The sequence below is a fragment of the Alternaria ventricosa genome (genome assembly GCF_023758065.1).
Source record: "Alternaria ventricosa strain BMP 2768 chromosome Unknown scaffold_14, whole genome shotgun sequence".
NCBI lineage: Eukaryota > Fungi > Ascomycota > Dothideomycetes > Pleosporales > Pleosporaceae > Alternaria > Alternaria ventricosa.
The window spans coordinates 174,889-195,404 of NW_026055694.1; the positions used below are offsets into that span (position 1 = coordinate 174,889).

Consider the following 20,516-nt stretch of genomic DNA (forward strand, 5'->3'; position numbering starts at 1 on the left):
TGCGCCATCGCCCTCGCCCGCCGACGTGGTGCCTTTAGATCCCAACCCACAAAAGTCAACGCGCCCTCGCCGGCCGTCCCTCGCGCCTGCTCCGACAGATGCTCAGCAAGCCCCACACCCGTACCCATCGCATTCGACGAAGAGTGCGTCGCAAACCCTCGGCCGCCCTGCCATGCCATGATCTGGTATCTTCTCTATCCGCTGCGTGGGTGAGTCGCTGCTGCCCCATACCACGCGTCCGCCTCTAAACCCACCTCTAGTACCACTGAACCACCACGGCTCGACACCTCGCACCCCATCCGCCGCGCCTTCCAGGCCCACGGCACTGCCACGGCCCGCCATTGGCTGCTTTCCATTGTCCTGACCATCACCGTCTCCGTCCTGCTCTGCTACCAGGCCGTCTTCCAGGCCGACAGCTCCGCCGCCGCTGCCCTCCGCAACCTCCCCAAGCATGTTTGGACATCGACCACCGAGGTCGAGGGCGAGCGCCCCGCCGATGTCGTCGTGCGCCAGGTCTGGGTCCACGGCGACTACATGAATGCAATTGCCCTGCCGGTGCTGCGCGAAGCTATGCATGTCCAGGAAGTGCTCATCAACGGTGGTTTTGACACGCGAGAGAGCGCTGCGTACGGAGACCAGCACATGCTCCAGCGCGATGCCCCGGGCTGCCTCGTCGCACCCGCAGGAGAGAAGTGGGGCTGGCACTCGCCGTTGATGTACTGGGACTGCTCGCTGAGCGCGCTGGAGAAAGACGACAACCTCCTCGATACCATCAACGCCCATAATCGCATCCGCTCGGCGCTCAATGTCACCCTGCGCCCGAGCACCGTCTTTGCCGGCAAGTCCTTCTCGGCTACCAAACTTCGCGCCGCGGATGCCTTGGTTATCACGCTGTTCGACCAGACCAACTCGAGCTTGGGAGATACTTGGGACTCACGGTCGCGCCTTCTGGCTGACAAGCTGGACCCAGACTGGACCATCTTCCCGCCCGACGGTCAGGTCGGGCGGAGTCGACTCTACGAGTTCCGGTTCAAGCCGATGACTTTGAACGACGACTTGTTCTTAGCAGCGTCCTACCTGGTGACCGCGGTTTATGTCATATGGAGGATGATGCAGCTGCGAGCAGTCAAGAGTTGGTTCGGCCTGCTTGTGACCATATGTGCCAAGGTAGGCTCACTCCCACATGCTACTACTTCCATTGCTAATGTTGAATAGATGTCCATCTGCGTCATCGCCAGTTTCACACTCTGTACCTATCTTGGAATTGATTTAGCGCGAATACCCCGCCCATGGTTTCCCGGAGTTGTTTTTTGTTTTGGATTGGGAAATATGTGCGTACACTGCTGCTTCTCCTCCGACCTGGCTGACACGACTAGATTTCGTTTGATTAATGTCGTCCTCGAGACACCCCCGGAGATGCCCCCTCACCAGCGAATCGGAAATGCGCTTGGTGAAGTCGGTCACCTATCCCTTGCTATTGCTTTCCAGAATTTGGCCCTCTTGTACATTTGTTCCCGGCTCGTTTCACCCTGGGTAGCCGACTTTTGCGTCTTCGCTGCCGTCACTCTAGTGTTCGACCTTGTTTTCCACTTGACCTTCTTTGTTGCTGTTCTCAGCGTCGATGTGCAAAGAATGGAACTCTCAGACTCCCTGGACCGCGCCGATCTCAATCAAAACAACAAGAAAGGATCGGAACGGCAGTCATGGCTTGGAGCGCTGCTGGAAGGTACCCTACCCCTCAGCACGCGCTTTGCTGGCACAGTCGCGATCTGTTCCATTATTCTCGCTATCAACTGGCACTTTTTCGACAACGACGGCAAGCAATTATCCATCGATACGCTTCGCCAAAATCTCACGATTAGGAGACGGAGACGCACCCCTGACAGCACATGGAGCCCACCGCCAATCAATCAGGCTAGGACACCCGCTGATTGGCTTAGGATTCAGGATCACAATACTGCCCGGGAACTATTTGGTTTCATCAAGCCGGGTGCTTCAAGCTTCGTAGCCCGTATCTACGACCCCATCCTCGTGGTTGCGAAAGGGGCATACGGGCGCGACCGACCTCAGCCGCCGCTGTCTTTCACCGATGGCGTCCGCCGCTTTGCGCAAGGACATGCGTTCCCGGTAGCCTTGCTCGTCGTTACGTTTATCGCGGCTGTAACATTATTTATGAACTATCTTCTCTGGACTGGACTTCCGAAAACTTCTGAAGAGACAGAAGATGACGAAGTCACATTGTCTATCAAGACATTGCCGACGCCGCAGAACCTAGACGTTGTGCAATTGGCTTCTTGCTCGAGAGGCCATCTTGCCAGCATATCTCTTGACCGGAGCACTGCACTATGGCTACATGGCCGCGGAGGGTATCTGCACACAACGCTGCAAACAGCAACGATGAAGCCAAAGCTCTGGCCCATACATGCTACGGCTATGGACGATGGTGGCAACATCCTTGCGATCTGTGCAGACACTGGTCAGATCGGCTTATGGGATATCCCAGCATCACGGTTCCTTCTGTTTCCCAAGATCGACATCCGTGGACAGGCGCCCGTTCTCTTTACCTTTGCCTACCTCAAGACACGTTTAGATGTCGAAAAGCTCTACCTTATCATCATCACTCCAGACGGACACCTGACCAGGCTCGAAGCACGGACAGGCATCCACTATACCAGGCGCATATCAAGCAGTCCCATCGTCTGCACCACAGCTTACACCTCACTCAAGGGCGACACCAGCGTTGTGTTCGTAACGAAGCCTGGCGAAGTCCACATCCTGCCACTCATGGAGGAGTGCAATACGATGTCCGAAGTAGTCGCCGGACTTGACCCCGGGCCACCTCCAGGCAGCAATCCCGCGAAGATTCGATGTATAGAGGCTGTTCCTAGTCTGGGCCTCATCTTTGCACTCCGCGACGAGGAGGCTGAGATATTCGACTTCACGAGCCGAGCGCTCGTGCACTCTTTCCAGATCGGCCACGTCAAGCCGCACTCCTTCAGGGTCTTGTATCCTATGCGACGGACATGTCAATGTGGAGCTCCAACAGTGAACTCGCTTGCTGTCGCATACACAGAGCAAGACACAGACCACATGATTATGCAGAGTTTCTCCCTCGACGACAACACGTCGTCACAAATATGTCTCGGAAAACCACTGGACAGGGAGAAGCACGGATGCCGGGGGCTCGACCATGCAAAGGAGGCCGTACATTACGTCGAGCCTGTCGGAGCTTGGGAGGCGACAGATGCGCTCAGTGTCGTGGGGATCAGGAGGTGTTTACAGTCACCTACGCCATCGTCGACGACTTCAGGCACTGATGAATCTAGTCAAAGCGTGGATCCAGTGGCGCTTGCGTCGGCGCTCAAGCAACGAGCTCAAAACCAAGGCAGTCCGAAGGCCACCAATTCCTTAGGGGGAGTCTTTGCCAAAGGCAGTCGAAGAGGCTTCGTTGGCGACAGTGACACATGGGAGGCCTGGACACTCTCAAGCACAGGCGACTTTCGCTCACGACCACTCGTTCCGGATAACCTGGACGGCACCACAGAGGTCCCTTATGAAGACGAGCTTTTCGTAACAGCTCCTGGGCCAATGACTAGACTAGGGAAGCGTAGTGTGGTCGTCGGCTTTGGCAACACTGTGAAGGTTATCACGTTGGGTAAAGAGTCGTTCGATGGCTTGACAAACCTCCAGAGTAACGCCATGGATATTGGCCTTGGGTCGTACAAGTGGAGGGCCCGCAGAGGCACCGGCAGGAAAGTACAGTGAGGATTTGCATATGTTTTGGCGCAACGGTACAGGTGGCTCAGGCTCTGGGTGGTGGGTGTGATCTACGTGCAACTTCAGCTCTGGTGTTAGACTACGGATATACCCTATGCGCAGTAAGCGCGGCGTTTTCAGTGAGGCTCTTTCGGCCTTGGCCTCAGTGGGGAGATTAGCAATGTACTATATGATTGTTCGCAGCGACTGGAGGCTTCACTTGAACGTCATGGAGCCAGCGTGTACATCAACCCGTGGCAATGATCCATCAAGCAGGTCGTTTGCCGACACCCAATCGGCGGCATGAAGCGCACCTATAGCTTGAATAGCGAGAGTCGAAGCCCCGCAGCCGACGTCGATGTGCATAGACAGCCACAAGTCGCACATACCGAGCCGGCTATCCGCCTAGGCAGACGGCAGTGGTGAGCTGGCTGCATCGCCCTGTGTCACAACGAGGGACAGGATCAAGCTTGGGTTGGACCGCGCGTTGGGTGCACTGCATTGATGTCGGCAGGCCGAGGGACGTCATGTGGCGTGTGGCTGAGGCAAGGGCAGGGTCCTCAGACGGTGTGGTTTTGCGGGGCTAGAACAGGGGAAGAGCCCTTGAGAAAAGGGCCCACGCGACCCCCGTGGGTAGTCGATCGAATCGCGGCACATGCTCAGTCCAACCCTCCCTTCATACAAGACATCCCGACCGCCCAGAGCCGCAGCTGTCTCCCTTTTTCTTTTGCGCGCAGCCATTGCTATCCCCAATTGGTACGTCATGGCCCCCTCCGACTGCGAGCGCTGTTGTTCAGAATTTACCCTTTCACATGCGCCGAAGCCACCATCCATGTCCTCTCGACTCTCCCACCGCCCAGCCAACACCACACTGCACCATGAGACTAACCATGGCATAGTTCAAACATCATTATGAGTAAAGCACAATCACCATACGACTCACTCCGGAACATACCGCAGTACTACGACAACTCGGACTCGGAGAAGTCGGCCCTCAACCTCATACTTGCGCTGCGGCCAGAATGGGAGGAAACCAAAGACACAATTGAGTTTGTGCGGTTCACCGATGGCATCACGAACACGGTATGCATATGCTCGCAGCCATGCACTGGCAACGGCCCCCGTTTCTGCACGCATGGCTAAGACGACGGATAGCTTCTGAAAGCGGTGAACAACCTGCCCGGCCTCTCCAAGACCGAGGTCGACGACGACGCGATACTGCTGCGAGCATACGGAAAGGGAACAGACGTCCTCATAGACCGCGAGAGTACGTGACCATGCATCGCCGCCACGACCGAGACTAAACAAGAAAACTAGAGGAAACCCGCTCCCACTCGCTGCTCGCACGCCACAATCTCGCACCTTCTCTCTACGCGCGGTTTGAAAATGGTCTCCTATACAAGTACATTCCAGGCGACGTATGTACGCCTGAAGATTTGCGACGGCCAGACGTCTGGCGAGGAGTAGCACAGAGGCTGGGAGAATGGCATGCCACATTACCTATATCGAGTATTAGCAGCACATGTCCCGCGCCCGCACAACTCACATCTCACAACAACAAGCGTGCGTCTCTAGCCGCCATGGCGACCCTCACGCCAGGCAAGCCCATCCCGAATGTGTGGACAACAATGCAGAAATGGATCCTCGCGCTGCCGACCGACACAACGGCGCAGGCCGAGCGGCGCGACGAGCTCATGCAGGAACTCGAAAGCTTAGTAGCGTTATTGGGTGACACGCCCGGTGTAGGCGGCTCGAATCCGTTTGTCTTCGCCCATTGCGACCTCCTCTCCGGCAACGTGATTCTCGAGCCTACGCCGTCCTCTGCCTCTGCCTCGCGCCGTTCTAGTGCGTCGAGCGGGTCAGACTCGCCCGACACGGCAGCTGCATGCGTGTCGTTTATCGACTACGAGTACGCGACTCCTGCGCCTGCTTCCTTTGACATTGCAAACCACTTCGCCGAATGGGGCGGTTTCGACTGCGATTACAACGCTATGCCCACACGCACCACTCGCCGCGCTTTTCTCCGCGAATACCTCCGCAGCTTCAACGCGCACCAGAATAAAAGTTACAAGGAGGAGGAGCTCGAGATGCTGTTTGAGCAGGTCGATCGCTTCCGTGGCGTTCCAGGGTTTTACTGGGGCATCTGGGCGTTGATCCAGGCGCAGATCTCGCTCATCGAGTTCGACTATGCGAGTTACGCTGAGATACGGTTGGGCGAATACTTTGCATGGAAGAAGACGCTTGATGGCGGGGTCGAGACGGAGAACGAGCGTATGGTGCTGAGGGAGAAGGTTTGGGCGTCAGAAGAGTAGGACATGGTATGACGTTGCCGGCATGGGTATGCCTAGGAGTTTGGAAGAGTGGAGAAAGCTGGTTCGGCTGAACATTCAACATGCGATTTTCCTTATTGTTACATAGGGGCGGGCGCCTTTTTTTCTTGTTCGCTATCAGCTAGAGCACTCACCTTGTTCGCCGTTTTCTTTTTAAGCACGCTTAGTACGTTTAATACCAACTTAGAGCACGTTCGTTATTGGACTGTTACCAACACGGGATCCTGGAGCCTACATCGATGTTAGGTCACCTACTTTGCATATGTTTATCTCAATGAAGTCTCCAGGTCTGTTCAGTATTTCTTCTTGTTGAGGTGGCTGCAAAGCCCTGATCTCCTGGTCTTAGATAGCACTCGAATGCTTTCATCTACTTGAGACCTGGTAGCACATCTTTGAGAATCAAAGAAGCAGACCAACAGCTAGACAATATATTACCTGCCATGCGTCCGGAGTCCAGGCCACTTGGAAAGCCCTTGTGCTCGACTTCTCCGCTTCCTGTAGTGTCCTGTGCATAAGACCTCCCCACTGCTCCCGGGCCCATAACACATCATCCTTCCACCACGGCTGTCAAGCCTACATATGGAACCCTGTCCCACAATCTTCTCCTCTCATTTTCGCCTGAAAAGGGCGCTGGGTATATGGAAATAGAAGCGTATCCCGGATATCCAATCATAATCTCACACTAGACACGTTAGCATAATCCCTTTTCTCCCATTCCACAATCTGGAGACATACCATCCAGATAATCCGCTGCAATCAACAACTCCAGACATAGCTCTGGCGGGATGTCCATATCTGACACGTCTTTGCTTTCCGCGTGCTTCTGGTTGTAGTAGAGGTACTCGCAGACCTTCTCTAGCACCACACCACTACGTATCACTATTAGCCTCTTCTCTTATGATGTATCTTCTGGTGGGAATGTGGCGGCCCGGTGAGGGATGGGAGGATGATCAAGGGCGGCGTACTTGATCGTAGGCAGGTCAACGCGGTTCTGTGCGTTTTCCCGGAAGCCAGCTGTTGGTGCGTTAGTCGAGTTTTGTAATCATGTCTGTGGGAAACAGTGACTCACAAAGTGGATCCAGTGCTTTCTTGATCGTGCCTGCTATACAGGCTGCTGAGCGGAGGATCTTGAACTCGAAGCCGTCGTTTGAGACGAGGGTGACGTATTCGGTGGGTTTGTCGTCTGTCATTGTGATGCGCGGTATGGAATATAAGTCTGATAGCTTCCGAGTGAGGTCTGAAGGCGAGATGTTTAATTATAGCGGCGTCGAGTGGGATGTTGTGTGAGAGATGGTGGATATCGCGGGGAAGTTGCGGAGGCGCGCGCGCTGTCACGTTTTCTCGCGTGGGCGAACGTCGAGATGGGGAGTGGATGGCTTACATCACCCATCTACATTAGACTATACCTTTTCAATTTCTTGTAAAAGCAAAGCCATCACGAGGGACCACTTTGAAAGAAGATTCAACCCCAGACGGAATTCTCTCCACGGACGACTTGACCGCATTCCAAAACACAAAGTGCCCATCCCACCACCATGGCGCACCGCCCACGACACGTCCTCATCACAGGCGGCAGCCGAGGCATCGGCCTCGCAATCGCACAACTCTTCTCCAAAAACGCATACCGCTGCACCCTAATCTCGCGCTCCGAACCCGATCTAAAAACCGCCATAGCAAGCCTAACACCCCTCCCATCCACCTCATCACCAGATTCACCTTCAAATACAGAGACACATGACTCTGCAGAACCACCATCATACCAACACGGCTACATCGCAGGCGATATATCGCTAGGTTCCAACTTCTGGCACCTACACCCCTCGCGCCCTTTCATTGCTCATCTACCCAAGCCAGAACGAACTGCGTTCTCGACACATCCTTCGCGCATCGACGTGGTTGTAAATTGTGCGGGTGTCACGCAGGCGAAGCTCTTCTCGGGATTGAATGAAGAGGACGTGGAAAGTATCATTCGGACGAATCTTACTTCTATGATGCTGGGGACCAAGTTTCTGATACGGTGTGTACACCCAAATGTGTTTTACGCTTGTTATGTGAGGCCCTGTTTTTATGTGCGGTCTGTTGACTTGTTTACGTCTGTAACAGGAATGGGTATCTGAGAGGTAGGAGTCAAGCTGAAGATGAAGATCCTGTCATTATCAATGTCAGTTCGCTGCTGGGTTTGCAAGGTGGTTATGGAGCCGTTGCGTATGCGGCGTCGAAAGCGGGTGTCTTGGGGTTTACGCGTGCTTTGGCTACAGAGTATGCGAGTCACAAAGTGCGGGTCAATGCTCTTGTACCTGGATACGTGGAAACGGACATGACAAAAGGTACGCATGGCACGATGATGTGAAAGAAGATATCCTCTAACGATGGCCAGACTTGAATGCCACTGAGCTTCAGCAACGCATCCCGTTGAATCGTTTCGGCAACCCCTCAGAGATCGCTCACGCAGCATTGTTCCTCGCAGAAAACCGATATGCACATAACTGTGTGTTGAACTTGGATGGCGGCTTATCTGCCGTCTGATTCCATTAACTTTACTACGCTGGTTGATATTTTTCCCATTCAACTGCCATTTCGGCCTTGCAAGACGGCCCAGTGGCGCTCTCCAGATGTGCTTCCTTCCACCAAATGATCCAGACTGAGGTATGTAACCAGTGAGTCTCCCAAAAGACGCCCGTGCCAAACGTTTCCATGCGACTGATTGGTGTATAGTACAAGAAAAAGGAAATCTATATGCCGTTTGCGCTTCGGTGACGCGCACTTTGCTGGACTGATGTTCGTGGTGGGAGGAGTAGAATGGCTGTCAAAGACGATTGAGCGCTGATGATCCAATGGCGGGACGAGAAGAATGAAGCATATCGAATACTCCAATAATCGTCTGTAGACGACCAAAACGATCATGAGGTCCAAGGTAAAGACGATACGCCAAGATGCGGCCAGCAACAAAACTTCTGTCGTGGGCTTATTCAGTCGTCATCGATGACAATCGCTCCGTCCTTGTCATCCTCGATGGTTATGTGGCCATCGTCTTTCTTCTGCGACTCTTCCATGACTTTGCCCTTCTTTCGGACGAGGTCGTCCTCCAGGCCTGCTTGGCTGGCTGTGCGCTTCGCAGCGCCGTTCGTGCTTCCGTTGGTGACACCATTAGTAGCGGTGCCGTTGACAGTCGCATGACCATTGGTCTCTGGCGCAGGTGCCTTCGGTTTGCTCGGAATCTTGATCTCATCAGGTAACCTAAGTGAGTTCGCGTTCTCGGTGAATTCTGTGTGTATGATGCAGAGCACTAGATCAACTTTTGCGTCTTCTTCCGAGTCGTCAGAAACCGTGAGGAAGGTGTCGTTCTTCAAGTTGAGTTCCTTAAATGTCTTGTCGAGATGAATGTCTTCGTCCATGTCGTAGAGTATATCCGAATCGCGCTTGACGCTGAACTCTTCTCCGTACCCGAGCCTCTCCTTCAGGACCATGTTGATCAGATCGCTTAGCTTCGCGCGCGGTGTATCGACGTGCAGGGTGGCATAGCATACACCACAGGTCGCACAGTGGGGGTTCGGCGGTCGGAGTGATTCGCTTGAAATGACGCGCTCGGTGCTACGGGTGAGGAAGACCATCTTGGCTTTGTCGAGCTGGTCGCGCATAACCTTGAAGGCTTGTAAGACGCAGAGACTGGCGGTCATGGCGTTTGTTGTCGCAATGGCGGGGATGATGTTGCCAGCCATTTCTGTAACCAGTTAGCAGCTATTCCAGCCATGTGTGGGCGCTTCCTTACGCTTGATATCAAACTTGGATCGCATCTCGATGCCGAAGATGTGTGAGCGCAGATTGGCACTCGCAACGACAAAGTCCAGCGTATCCACATCGTCCTTGTCGAAGCTGAGGATAGGTGCCGCATTGCCAACGTCGGCATTTGCGCGCGTCTCTTCCAGCCGGGTGCTGAGTCGCTTGATACTGTCCACGAAGACGGCGAAGTTCTCGGCTACATTCCATGTGACTTGGTCTTGCTGCGCGATTCCCGCGCCCACACCCAGCGATTCTTGCATAAGCACGTCGTAGTCCAAGGCCTCTGGCGCCCGTTTGGTCTTCCACATGTCTTCCATGCTCCGCAACCGCTCAATGTCCTCTTTGAACACCTTGTCGAACACCAGTCGTGAGAAGTCTTGGGAACCCATGGAATCGCGAATGCGCTTCAGCGCTTGTGCCTCCTTCTGCAGATTCGCGACTTCGCTTGCGTTGTCGGCATCTTCGCTGTGATCTAGTTCGGGCGCTTCGTCCTCCGAGGTGCCAAAGATTTCGGCAAACAGATACGACTTTCCCCATACTATGCAGTGGATGGGTTGCGAGGGTGTGCTTCGGATGGTGCATACGGGGAAGGACTTGGGCGCGGCTTTTGGCGTGCAGTCGTAGCATTCGGTTTCGCCCTATAATACAATTAGCTCAATCGTTCAGTAAAATAGTCGTATTGAGGTCGCGCACCCGCTTGATAACCTGGACCTGTCCATTGAAGCCAGTCGTGCCACTCTCGATCAACGGCACATTGGCGGCAAGGCACATCCTGTTGACATGTCGCCGCGCATCGAGGTTGTCCAGCGCATTGAAGACGAGGCCGAAGCTCTGGAACCACGCGACGTTGAACTGGCCATCCTTGATGTTGTCGTGGTACGCAACGATGCTGACGTCGGGATTGAACTTGCCGGCCGACTCTTTCGCAACCTATGAGCTGTCAGCGCAACGTCTTTCAACTACTTGGGGAGGTAGTTCCTGCCGTACCAGTGCTTTGGACTTCTTGATGTGCTCATTGCGGAACAGGAACTGGCGGTTGAGGTTGCTGAGATCGATGGTATCGAGGTCGACGATGTGTATCTCGCCGAAGCCGGTGAGAACGAGGTTCTTGAGAAGTTCGCAGCCGATGCCGCCAGCTCCTACCATCAAGACGCGTGACTAAAGCGCATTAGCGACTGCCGTATGCCCTGTTTGCGCGTGGTTGCAGCTACCTCTTTGATGCGCTGATGGAGCGTGCCACCGAGGCTCTGTCGAGCAAACTTGTCGCGTGCCATTGCGGGTTCGGGGGTGGGATAGGCGCGAGCGAGGTTGTGGTGCGGGCGAGGCTACGACATGCGAAAGTTGGCAAGGTGCCCGTCTCAGGTGAAGGCGACAGGTGAGAGACGTCAGTGCAGCTGGTAGCGCCGCTCCACTGGGCCTGCGCCGCTCGCGTTCAGCCTCCGAAGCTTGGCACCTAAACGAGCGCCCTATGAGTGGATCGTGGGCCTCTGAACTGCCGGGACACACTCTGGCTGCTGCTCGCTACGACAAAAAACTTGCTTGGGAGCCCGGTGGAGCTTACTAACGACATATACGAGCCGCCGCAGAAGTCCCATTCATCACGACTACCCGAACCGGAGCTAGCGCACACATCCGTCCATCATCATGTCGGACGACGAAGTTGACCACGAGCTACTAGACCTCATGCGGAAGCATTGGGGTGGTGGTGCCAAAGAGGAAGGTCCGCCAGAAACAAAAGTTTTGGAAAATGCCCAGTTCATTTGCGATAACAGCATGGACGTTGCCCTCGACATGCGCTCTACCAAGGTCGCTGCTCAACTTGTTCTTGACGAGATGGAGAAGCGCGAGTATTCCACCAAAACATGGTCAGAGCATGAGCTGCACCCCAAAGCAAAAGACGAGAGCACTGTCAACTTCATCTTTACAATGGATTTGCTCAACTTCAGCTTCTGGAGCGAAAAGAGCGACGAGGAGCGCTTCGCAGTAGTCTACAAGGGAAAGAGATGGACAGGCTACTGGAGTCTAGTTGCAATTCTAAAAAGAGCGTTGGAGCAAGACATACCAATCACTAGTCCGGAATTCTGGGTTGACGAAGAACTGTGTTCGGATGAAGTATTGCGAACCGTATTCTCTTCTGGTACCGACGAGGAGATCCCCATGTTCGAGCAAAGGATGAGATGTCTAAGAGAAGCAGGCCAGATCCTAGAGGAGGTGTGTTTGTGATGAACCACCAACACAGAAGAGCAAGTTGACTTATGACTGACGTTGCAGGAATTTGACGGTAGTGTCATCACACTCATTGAAGACGCGAACAACTCCGCTGCCGGCCTTGTGAATCTACTCGCCGAGAAGTTCAACTGTTTCAGAGATGAAGGTAGGTTCGAGAACAAGAAGGTGCGCTTCTTGAAGCGAGCCCAAATCTTCGTTGCAGATCTGTGGGCTGCGTTCAATGGCGAGGGATATGGCGAGTTCAACGACATTGACAAGATCACAATGTTTGCAGGTAAGACACCCCTGGCTCTGGCTGAATCTATAGTCCGACTGACTGATGCATCTGCAGATTACCGTATTCCTCAAATGCTACACTCACTAGGCATAATCTGGTACTGCCCGCCTCTCGAGAACAAGGTACGCCGCCTTGAGACCATCGAGTCTGGCCACTCCTGGGAGATGCAGATCCGAGGTTGTAGTATCTGGGCTGTAGAACTTCTCCGCAAGGAGATTATGAAGCTGAAACCGGACGCCAAGGTCAACGCTATCCTCATTGACTTCTTCCTGTATGATCTTGCGAAGGAGAAGGAAAAGGAAGAGGCGGACGTCATACCACACCATCGGACGAGAAGCATATGGTATTGAGAGCCAAGAACAGCGGTGCACATGAAACTGAATCACACCTTTGGGCGCCCTATCGCTTTCTGATCGGTGAGAATTAGTAGTTGGTCACTTCGTGGAGAGGTCAAAGGCGGTGGGGTCGCTTCGAGCATTCGCCACTTCCAAGTTTGCGCAACTTCCAGAGACAACGCACATTTCAGTTGTCGCATAACGGCACAACACCAACCGCTGGATTCGCTATCGTGTCTTGTCCGCGCGACAGGCTGAGGCTGGGGCATGCAATATCTTCTTGGCACCGTTACGCCTTCCCGGTTATCGTTAGACGCCAACGGTAAGGCTGGCCATTCAACCCCCGCAACGGCCTTACCTAACCCTGGTCTCCAGTATTCGTAGACAAATTACGATCATACTGGTGATCGTTATAGCACGGATAAAGCCGCCGGTCACACATTTTCAGTAAAGCAAGGGTTTGACAACCGGGCCTATTTGCCAATTTCGGTGATTCGGGCGGTGTTTGCACGATAGCAGCGCAACGATGAGCAAGTGTGATCCACACTCCATGTCAGCAGTATCTCTTGAAATATCTAGGCACTTGGCCATCTGTCTAGGAAATTTCCTTTCTTACCGACTCTCGCTTCATTCATTCTTTTCATTTCGTAAGGTTCCGTTAGCGGCCTAGCTAACGAGCAGGTGAGAGTGGTGGCTTAGCTCATTCACATTTATCTACAAGTGCTCACCTGGCAAACATTCGCTCTTCTTGAAATTCGACCCGGAATCCAGTCCAGCCAGCAGCAGCTCCTCTGACCAGAGGCTCCCACTTAACGATGGGTAACCAACAAAGTTCTGCCGTCCAGCATTGTCTCGAGCAAGCTGTCGGAAAGGACCATGTCGCCTTCAAGAACACACCACTCTACCAGATCTCACACGTCAAGCCCTACAACCTCGGTATTCCGGTGACACCAGCGGCGGTTACCTACCCCAAGACGGTGGACGAAGTCTCTGCGATCGTCAAATGCGCAGTCGACAACAGCCTCAAAGTTCAGCCACGTTGCGGTGGACATTCATATGGCAACTACGGTATCGGCGGTCAAGACAACACCATTATAGTCGATATGAAGAACTTCCAGCAATTCTCTATGGACAAGTCCACCTGGCAGGCCACAATCGGCGGCGGCACGCTCCTTCGCGACGTCACTGAGCGACTACACGACAACGGTAAACGCGCCATAGCCCATGGAACTTGTCCACAAGTCGGAATCGGAGGTCATGCAACGATAGGCGGCCTGGGACCGACTTCACGCATGTGGGGCACCACTCTCGATCACGTTGAAGAGGTGGAAGTAGTCTTGGCGAATTCGACAGTGGTGCGCGCTTCCGAGAAGCAGAACCAAGATATCTTCTTTGCGACAAAGGGTGCTGCAGCCGGTTTTGGCATAGTCACAGAGTTCAAGATGCGCACGCAGCCCGAGCCTGGCGAAGCAGTACTCTACTCGTACAACTTCCACGGCGGCTCTTCGGCCTCCCAGGCTGACGCATTCAAGCAGTGGCAGAAGCTCGTATCCGACCCGAGCCTTTCGAGGAAGTTCGCAAGCCAGTACATTCTCACCGAACAGCTCGGCGCCATCATCACAGGCACCTTCTTCGGCAGCCAAGCCGAATTCGACAGTCTGAACATCACATCTCGTCTGCCAAAGAGTACGACCTTGGAATCGATAGAGCTCAAAGACTGGCTGGGTGTAGTAGGCCACTGGAGCGAAGACATTGCTCTGGAGATTGTTGGCGGTATCCCAGCCAACTTCTACGCGAAATCTCTTTCGTACACGGAGAAAGATATCATGCCCGACGAGGCCGTCGACAAGATGTTCAAGTACCTCGACGAAGCAGACAAAGGCGGTGCACTGTGGTTTATCATCTGGGACCTTGAGGGCGGCGCTATCAACGACGTCGCGCCTGATGCTACATCCTACGGCCATCGTGACGCGCTGTTCTACCATCAGGCTTACGCTGTTAACCTCTTTGGCAAGGTCAGTCCCCATCTCATCTCAAATAGTCTAGCAAGCATACTCACATCACCGCAGGTTAACGATAAGACTCGCAATTTCCTCAACGGCTTGAACAACGTCGTTCTCGATGCGGTCCCCAACCACAACCAAGGAGCGTATGCAGGATATGTGGGTAAGTTCTGACTGTACGAAGTGCATGTGAGACATATACTGACTTCGTACCCCTACCTCTGCAGATCCTGCCCTGGGTGAGAACAGCGCGAGTCTGTATTGGGGTGGTAATGTGGAGAGGTTGGAGCGGATTAAGGCGGAGGTTGATCCGTTGGATGTGTTTCACAATCCGCAGAGCGTGAGGCCGGCGAAGAGATAGTTGGAGAAGAGGGTGCTGTTTTAGATAGAGGGGTGTGGCTTGGTGATGTGGTTCTGCCTGGCCTGGAGGCTTAGGCTCGGAACAAATTCTTATTCTCATAACAGTCCTTTCTAAATTCTGTGCGACGATGTCGCGATTAGTATGGTGATCGTGTGTGATGACTTGGATAACTCCCGATTTGAGAGCTTTCTTTGGTCGAACTTGTCTGCGCTAATGCTTGATGTTGTACAAGTACAGGCCTGTAGAGCTGACATGTACTCCATGTATTACCCAATGTAGCACAACTGTGACCTGGTATCTCATGCGCAACAGAGGACATGAACTAACCATTGGAATATATTATGAACCACTTCGCCTATTTACCTTCCCGTCGTCACCTCAAGACGTACCCCACAAGTCCATTCTTCGATACAGTTCCTGCAATCACTATCCCGGTACCTTTACTTCCGGTTCCTCAAGCACCCTCACTACAGAACTGGTGCTTAGTCAACCTTCAGCAATGCCCGTCTATGTGGTAAAGCATTTGAGTCCAGAGACACATCGGAAGCCTGTTGTTCTTCGTCGAGATTATCGTCGCGAAAGAATTGAGCGAGAAAAGGACCTGAAGAGCAGGAATCGTTGTAACAGTCGGTCTTGGGTTGTGCGCGCTGTGGGAAACGATAGGACATTGAGCGTGTCTGCGTCCATCTTTGCTACAGCCGCGCTGTTCTGGCTTTTTTGGGGGAAGTAGATTGGTGCAGCAGATGTCGAGTCGTGTCGAATTGGAGTCGCAGTTGCTGGCTACCTATGCCTGAATGAAAGAGACGGAGGCTGGCTCCTGCATGGCTCTAACATGGGGTTCCCTGAGAACTGGGTTATTCGATCAACAAGAAGCGCGTCTCTACTGCTTCTGAGAAGAGTTGTTCGCTAGACTGATTTGGTGGTCCTGATTTGGTGAACGGTGGCGCCGGTGCGTCGGGGTGCTGGTGTTGGCGACTTCTACATCGATGACGTGACTCCCTCTAATGTCACAATTCACGTGTTTTATTTGTCGAGACTTCGTTTGCGATCGATGCTTCTTGCTGCAATTACAAGAGTTGTTGATGGAAACCCTGTGCTGCCTAGGGAATGTGTGACTTGACGAGGTGGCAAGGCTTGTCTGTGCGGTCGATGCACTAAAGATTTTCGTCCCCAGCGCCGATGGACCCTTGCATAATTTCCACTACTCCTTCCATCGATATCATCAGAATCAAGTGCTGAGCTCATCTATATTGAGCGCGTCTCTCTCCAAAGTTCTAAATCCAGGCAATTGGTCATGGGCCGTTCGTTTATATGTTGACGTTGCGCCGGTACGCACCGTGTGGCGCGTGTCCTGTGGTCCAATCAGGATGTCGCGTACCAAACAGAGCACTTTGCTAACATGCTCCAGTCGTTCCGTAGTATAGGCTACGTACTTCTGTCAAGATGTCGCGGAAACCTTTCCTGCGATTGAGGCGTCTTCGTCATCATCTAACTCTAAAGCTCTTTGGCCGACCTGACACATTCACAAACCATTTGAGGGTTTTCTTAGGCTACGAGCGTCGGCCAGAAAACATGTGGGAAATTGCAAGGTTGTTATCGGGGACACGCAGACCGCTACCTGAACATTTCGGTCGAAAAGCTCGTATACCCGACCTTTTTGATCGGAGAGATCAAGTTTACCTGGCGCTTGAGGCCCAGCGGTTGCACTGGCATATGCCCCCACCGTACGCCTATCATGATCTGCTTGACGCTGCAGCGAGAGTGGGCCGTATTGAAGGGATCATGGGCTACAAGTTCAAAGACAAGATGATTTGCATCGAAGCGCTCAAGACCACTTCGGCGACTACACCGCTTTATTTCAACGGGGTCGTTCATCACATAGACAAAAACAACCGCCTGGCATTGCTAGGTGATCGAGTTCTCTCTTTAGCTCTATGCGATGTTTGGTTCAAGACAGGAAATACCAATGGTATGTACTGCATATAGCTCTGGTGCTTAAGCTAATACAGCGAATAGCGGAATACACTTTGATGCAGCCGGATATAGAAAGCAGAGTTGGTTTGGGTAAGAAAGGATACGCGCTCGGTATAAACGACAATCTGCTTCTTCACGATCGGCAACCCTCCACATTTAATCATGTTGCCGAGGCTTTCGAAGCTGTACTTGGTGCTATCTACTTGGACTCTGGGAACAGCATCGAAACCGTCAAGGAAGTTGTCACCGGAATCAAGCTCGATAGTCACAAGATGTTAGAAGAGCAGATTACGGCCCAGGATCGTCTGGACAATAAAAGGCTTGCGGCGCTACAGTACTCTGATTATATGAGGAACCAAGCTGCGTACACCAGAAAAGCCCAGCTGGAGGCCAATGAGGCAGCACTGGCAGCGAAAGAAGCAGCAAAACTGGCGGAAAAACAGGTGGCAGATCAGCCTAGAGAGGAGGCGCAAGAAGACACTCAAATACACGATGGACACTCGGGAACAGTTCAGCCTCAAACTAAGAAGAAGAGCAGCGTTGCGCTCACACATGCGGAGGCCTCGAAAAATCTAGCCGACTCCGTAATCGAATATCGCAAGAATGGTCACCCGAGTGACGCAAAGGATCTGGGCCGACTTGATAGAAAAGACGCGCAACGCCAAAGTCCAGCCTCGAAGGAAAAACCATCATCGCAGAATTCCAATCAAGCATCGGATTCAAAACTGCAACGACGCGCGGTCGTAGCTGCCAACAAGCTATCGAAAGAAGGCTACCTATTAAATGATGTCTTGGAACACGATGACAAGAAAACAGTCTCTAAACGCCCAGATTTGCCAGCATCTCACGTCGAGAACCAGGACAAGATAGTCAACCGAGGCACCAAACTATCGCCGGAGGAAGAAGCGGATGAGTTTGTCGCATCGATGAAGTTTCCAGCAGAAATGGAATCATCTGAGGGCTTGAAAAGCAGTGATAAATACATCATGAGAAGAGCATGGGACAGGGCGGTACAAAGATGCTACGACAGCATCAGAAGAGGCGAGAAGAGGGACTTTGAGGGAACGTTTACGCATAGGATTAAGAAATTGGTACATGACCAGGTAACTATCGGTTCAGTATCAAACCGATCGAAAGAAACGAGGAGGCTTCTCCGCCTGCAAGCAAGGCTTCGAGGCCACATCCAAGGAGAAGAAGATGAGGATACACATCACCAGGTCAATTCAAAGGTTCCAATCAAGCTTAGTGAAGAGACAACACAGGCACCGGTGGCCATGTCACCGGAGCCGACAGCTGCGACGGCAACGAAAGCGAATCTTGCTTCTCAAGAGATAGACCCTATACGCGAGATCGTAGACACTGGACTGGAGAAAGCAGAACCTCAACCGAAGACTGGTATGAACGACGATAAGCCAGCTCGAGGACTCTCAGACTCGTCTGAGAAATCCCGTCTTGCAGATGCTGCCACCACAGAGATGGACGACGACAAGAACATACAAGTGCGCACCAAGGATGTTGAATCACTAGAAAGAGATATTCTCAACTCGCATAACAACGCATGGCAAGCGGCTGATGCCGCAGAAACGTCAACATCACAGCAGCGCAGCGGACGCACAACTCGTGCACGCCGTTCTGCTGCGGAGGGCCAGACGGAGAATCCATCTGCTCTGAACGAATTTTTCGAATCGGACACGGACAGGTTCATGTCTACCATCACGCAAAACGATTCAGAAGCGTCCGACGCCCCTCAACCGAAACCTCATGAGGAATCTGACATGCAATCTTCGGACTCTACTAAGGAGCCAGGGGAATCGTCCGCCCCACTTGCAAGGAGGACATATTCTCAACATGCCAATCGAAGCACGCGTCGTCGATCAACAAAACGTTCATGATTGCTTTTGCTCCTGGCCACAGGTACGCCAGCTGCTTGTCTATTACCGTATATGCGTCCATGCATGTGTACAATATTGTCCGAATGTATGATAGCTCAGCGAGAGATGCTTTTGCAGTTGTATATCTATGTCCAGAAGAGTACGTGTAACATATTTGTCGCAATATCGAGATCCAGAGTGCGAATCCGCATTTACCCGCTGCTGGAGCCATTGACGTCTGCTTTTGAAGTCTTGCAGCCTGGCAAAGGCATCTATCTTGACCAGCACCGCAGAAAACTTGCGATTAGTGAACTACTGAACGTGTCGCCAAGCGTCAATACGAGTTGTTGTCGTCGGTTAAGTTGGTATCGCGTCTGTGCATTAGGCGGCAACCTCGAATGTACTAACCTCTTCTCTACCAGCGGCACAGCGAGACGTCTACTAAAGTGCCATGTTCCTCGCTTCGACCCTCAACGCAAGAGGTTTGTACAACTCGATTTCAACATGGCATCCCATAAGCGCCCACGACTTCCACCCGCCCAGTTAGCCGCTATCATGAACGACTACTACACCTTCTTGACCACTTTCTACATACCATCTTCAGCATTAAAACATCCACCTCCAGGTGGTTGGCCAAACATTACTGCGGGTGCGACAAAGAGTCTGAATAAATCGCCTGTTGTCATTGAGGTCATGAAACATTTACCATACATTGATGAGGCAGAGTCAGGCGAGATGATCACGAACATTCACTACAAGAGCGACGTAGTAGATTACTCTACATACACGGAAGAGGACTTCGAGCGCTATGATGTATCGTATGGAGAAGACGGACTCAAAGTCTGCATCGAAGAGATGGAGGAGCGGAAAAGAGAAGAAGAAGCAGAAGAGGAGGAGGAGGATAATGAGGATGAGAACAACGACACGAATGAAGATGAAGTGAACAACACCAACGAGGATCCAGAGGACAGCGAAGACGAAGACACCAATAGCGATATCGAGAACGCACCGCATGACGAAGGTTACTCTTCCGACGAAGAAGAAGACTACGACTCTGACCCCGACGACATCAACATAAAAGACATCCTCCTCCTATCCATGGGCTACGAATCCGGCGGGCGAATCCTCCTCCTCGACGTCCACAAAGGCATCATCCACGAAGACATAGTTCGCTGCAACCTCGTCTCGGGGGTATGGATAGAAGACTTCTTCGACGATATGAAAGATAAGCTCCGGAGGCTGGATTGCGTACCCGTAAGAGGCGAGTTCTACGAGGGTGTGCCTGAGGTGGAGGATGATGGGCCGGTGCCTGAGACTGCGGATGAGTCTTTGGATGAACATGACGAGGAGCATGTGAAGGTATTCAAGAGGATTTATCGCATGTTTGGGTGGCCGGGGAGGGAGTATAGGAAGGATGAGGCGTTGGAGGCGGTGGAGAAGTACCGGGTGAGTGCTTGGGGTTATTGACACGGAGGGTGTGATGGGGGATGGTATTGATAGTGTGAATCGAAGAAAGACATCATAAACGAGTTGTCCTAGCGTCGCATAACCGTAGCCGTTGCACTGATTACAGTAGCAACGGCGGTGATAACATAACGCC

General features: G+C 52.8%; 8 protein-coding genes across 8 annotated transcripts; 6 read left to right on the forward strand and 2 right to left on the reverse strand.

Moving 5' to 3' along the window:
• Positions 1–177: 177 nt before the first annotated feature.
• On the forward strand, positions 178–3,765 carry J4E93_007642 (uncharacterized protein; the record flags this gene model as incomplete). Its single annotated transcript, XM_049345547.1, has 4 exons — positions 178–209; positions 261–1,167; positions 1,216–1,331; positions 1,377–3,765. The coding sequence occupies 4 exons, from the start codon at positions 178–180 to the stop codon at positions 3,763–3,765; spliced, it is 3,444 nt and encodes a 1,147-aa protein (XP_049197074.1).
• Positions 3,766–4,668: 903 nt separating this feature from the next.
• J4E93_007643 (uncharacterized protein) lies at positions 4,669–6,068 on the forward strand (the record flags this gene model as incomplete). Its single annotated transcript, XM_049345548.1, has 3 exons — positions 4,669–4,839; positions 4,912–5,023; positions 5,074–6,068. The coding sequence occupies 3 exons, from the start codon at positions 4,669–4,671 to the stop codon at positions 6,066–6,068; spliced, it is 1,278 nt and encodes a 425-aa protein (XP_049197075.1).
• Positions 6,069–6,763: 695 nt separating this feature from the next.
• On the reverse strand, positions 6,764–7,276 carry J4E93_007644 (uncharacterized protein; the record flags this gene model as incomplete). The annotated part of the gene is made up of 3 exons (XM_049345549.1): positions 6,764–6,768; positions 6,822–6,955; positions 7,152–7,276. 3 exons carry the CDS (start codon positions 7,274–7,276, stop codon positions 6,764–6,766), a joined length of 264 nt encoding a protein of 87 aa, XP_049197076.1.
• A 1,779-nt stretch (positions 7,277–9,055) lies between these two features.
• On the reverse strand, positions 9,056–11,140 carry J4E93_007645 (uncharacterized protein; the record flags this gene model as incomplete). The annotated part of the gene is made up of 5 exons (XM_049345550.1): positions 9,056–9,807; positions 9,856–10,504; positions 10,560–10,796; positions 10,854–11,024; positions 11,078–11,140. The coding sequence occupies 5 exons, from the start codon at positions 11,138–11,140 to the stop codon at positions 9,056–9,058; spliced, it is 1,872 nt and encodes a 623-aa protein (XP_049197077.1).
• A 370-nt stretch (positions 11,141–11,510) lies between these two features.
• Positions 11,511–12,722, forward strand: J4E93_007646 (uncharacterized protein; the record flags this gene model as incomplete). Its single annotated transcript, XM_049345551.1, has 3 exons — positions 11,511–12,077; positions 12,138–12,369; positions 12,427–12,722. 3 exons carry the CDS (start codon positions 11,511–11,513, stop codon positions 12,720–12,722), a joined length of 1,095 nt encoding a protein of 364 aa, XP_049197078.1.
• Positions 12,723–13,522: 800 nt separating this feature from the next.
• Positions 13,523–15,071, forward strand: J4E93_007647 (uncharacterized protein; the record flags this gene model as incomplete). The annotated part of the gene is made up of 3 exons (XM_049345552.1): positions 13,523–14,722; positions 14,777–14,873; positions 14,938–15,071. The coding sequence occupies 3 exons, from the start codon at positions 13,523–13,525 to the stop codon at positions 15,069–15,071; spliced, it is 1,431 nt and encodes a 476-aa protein (XP_049197079.1).
• Positions 15,072–16,784: 1,713 nt separating this feature from the next.
• J4E93_007648 (uncharacterized protein) lies at positions 16,785–18,937 on the forward strand (the record flags this gene model as incomplete). Its single annotated transcript, XM_049345553.1, has 2 exons — positions 16,785–17,040; positions 17,088–18,937. 2 exons carry the CDS (start codon positions 16,785–16,787, stop codon positions 18,935–18,937), a joined length of 2,106 nt encoding a protein of 701 aa, XP_049197080.1.
• Positions 18,938–18,996: 59 nt separating this feature from the next.
• On the forward strand, positions 18,997–20,383 carry J4E93_007649 (uncharacterized protein; the record flags this gene model as incomplete). The annotated part of the gene is made up of 2 exons (XM_049345554.1): positions 18,997–19,002; positions 19,460–20,383. The coding sequence occupies 2 exons, from the start codon at positions 18,997–18,999 to the stop codon at positions 20,381–20,383; spliced, it is 930 nt and encodes a 309-aa protein (XP_049197081.1).
• Positions 20,384–20,516: the final 133 nt, after the last annotated feature.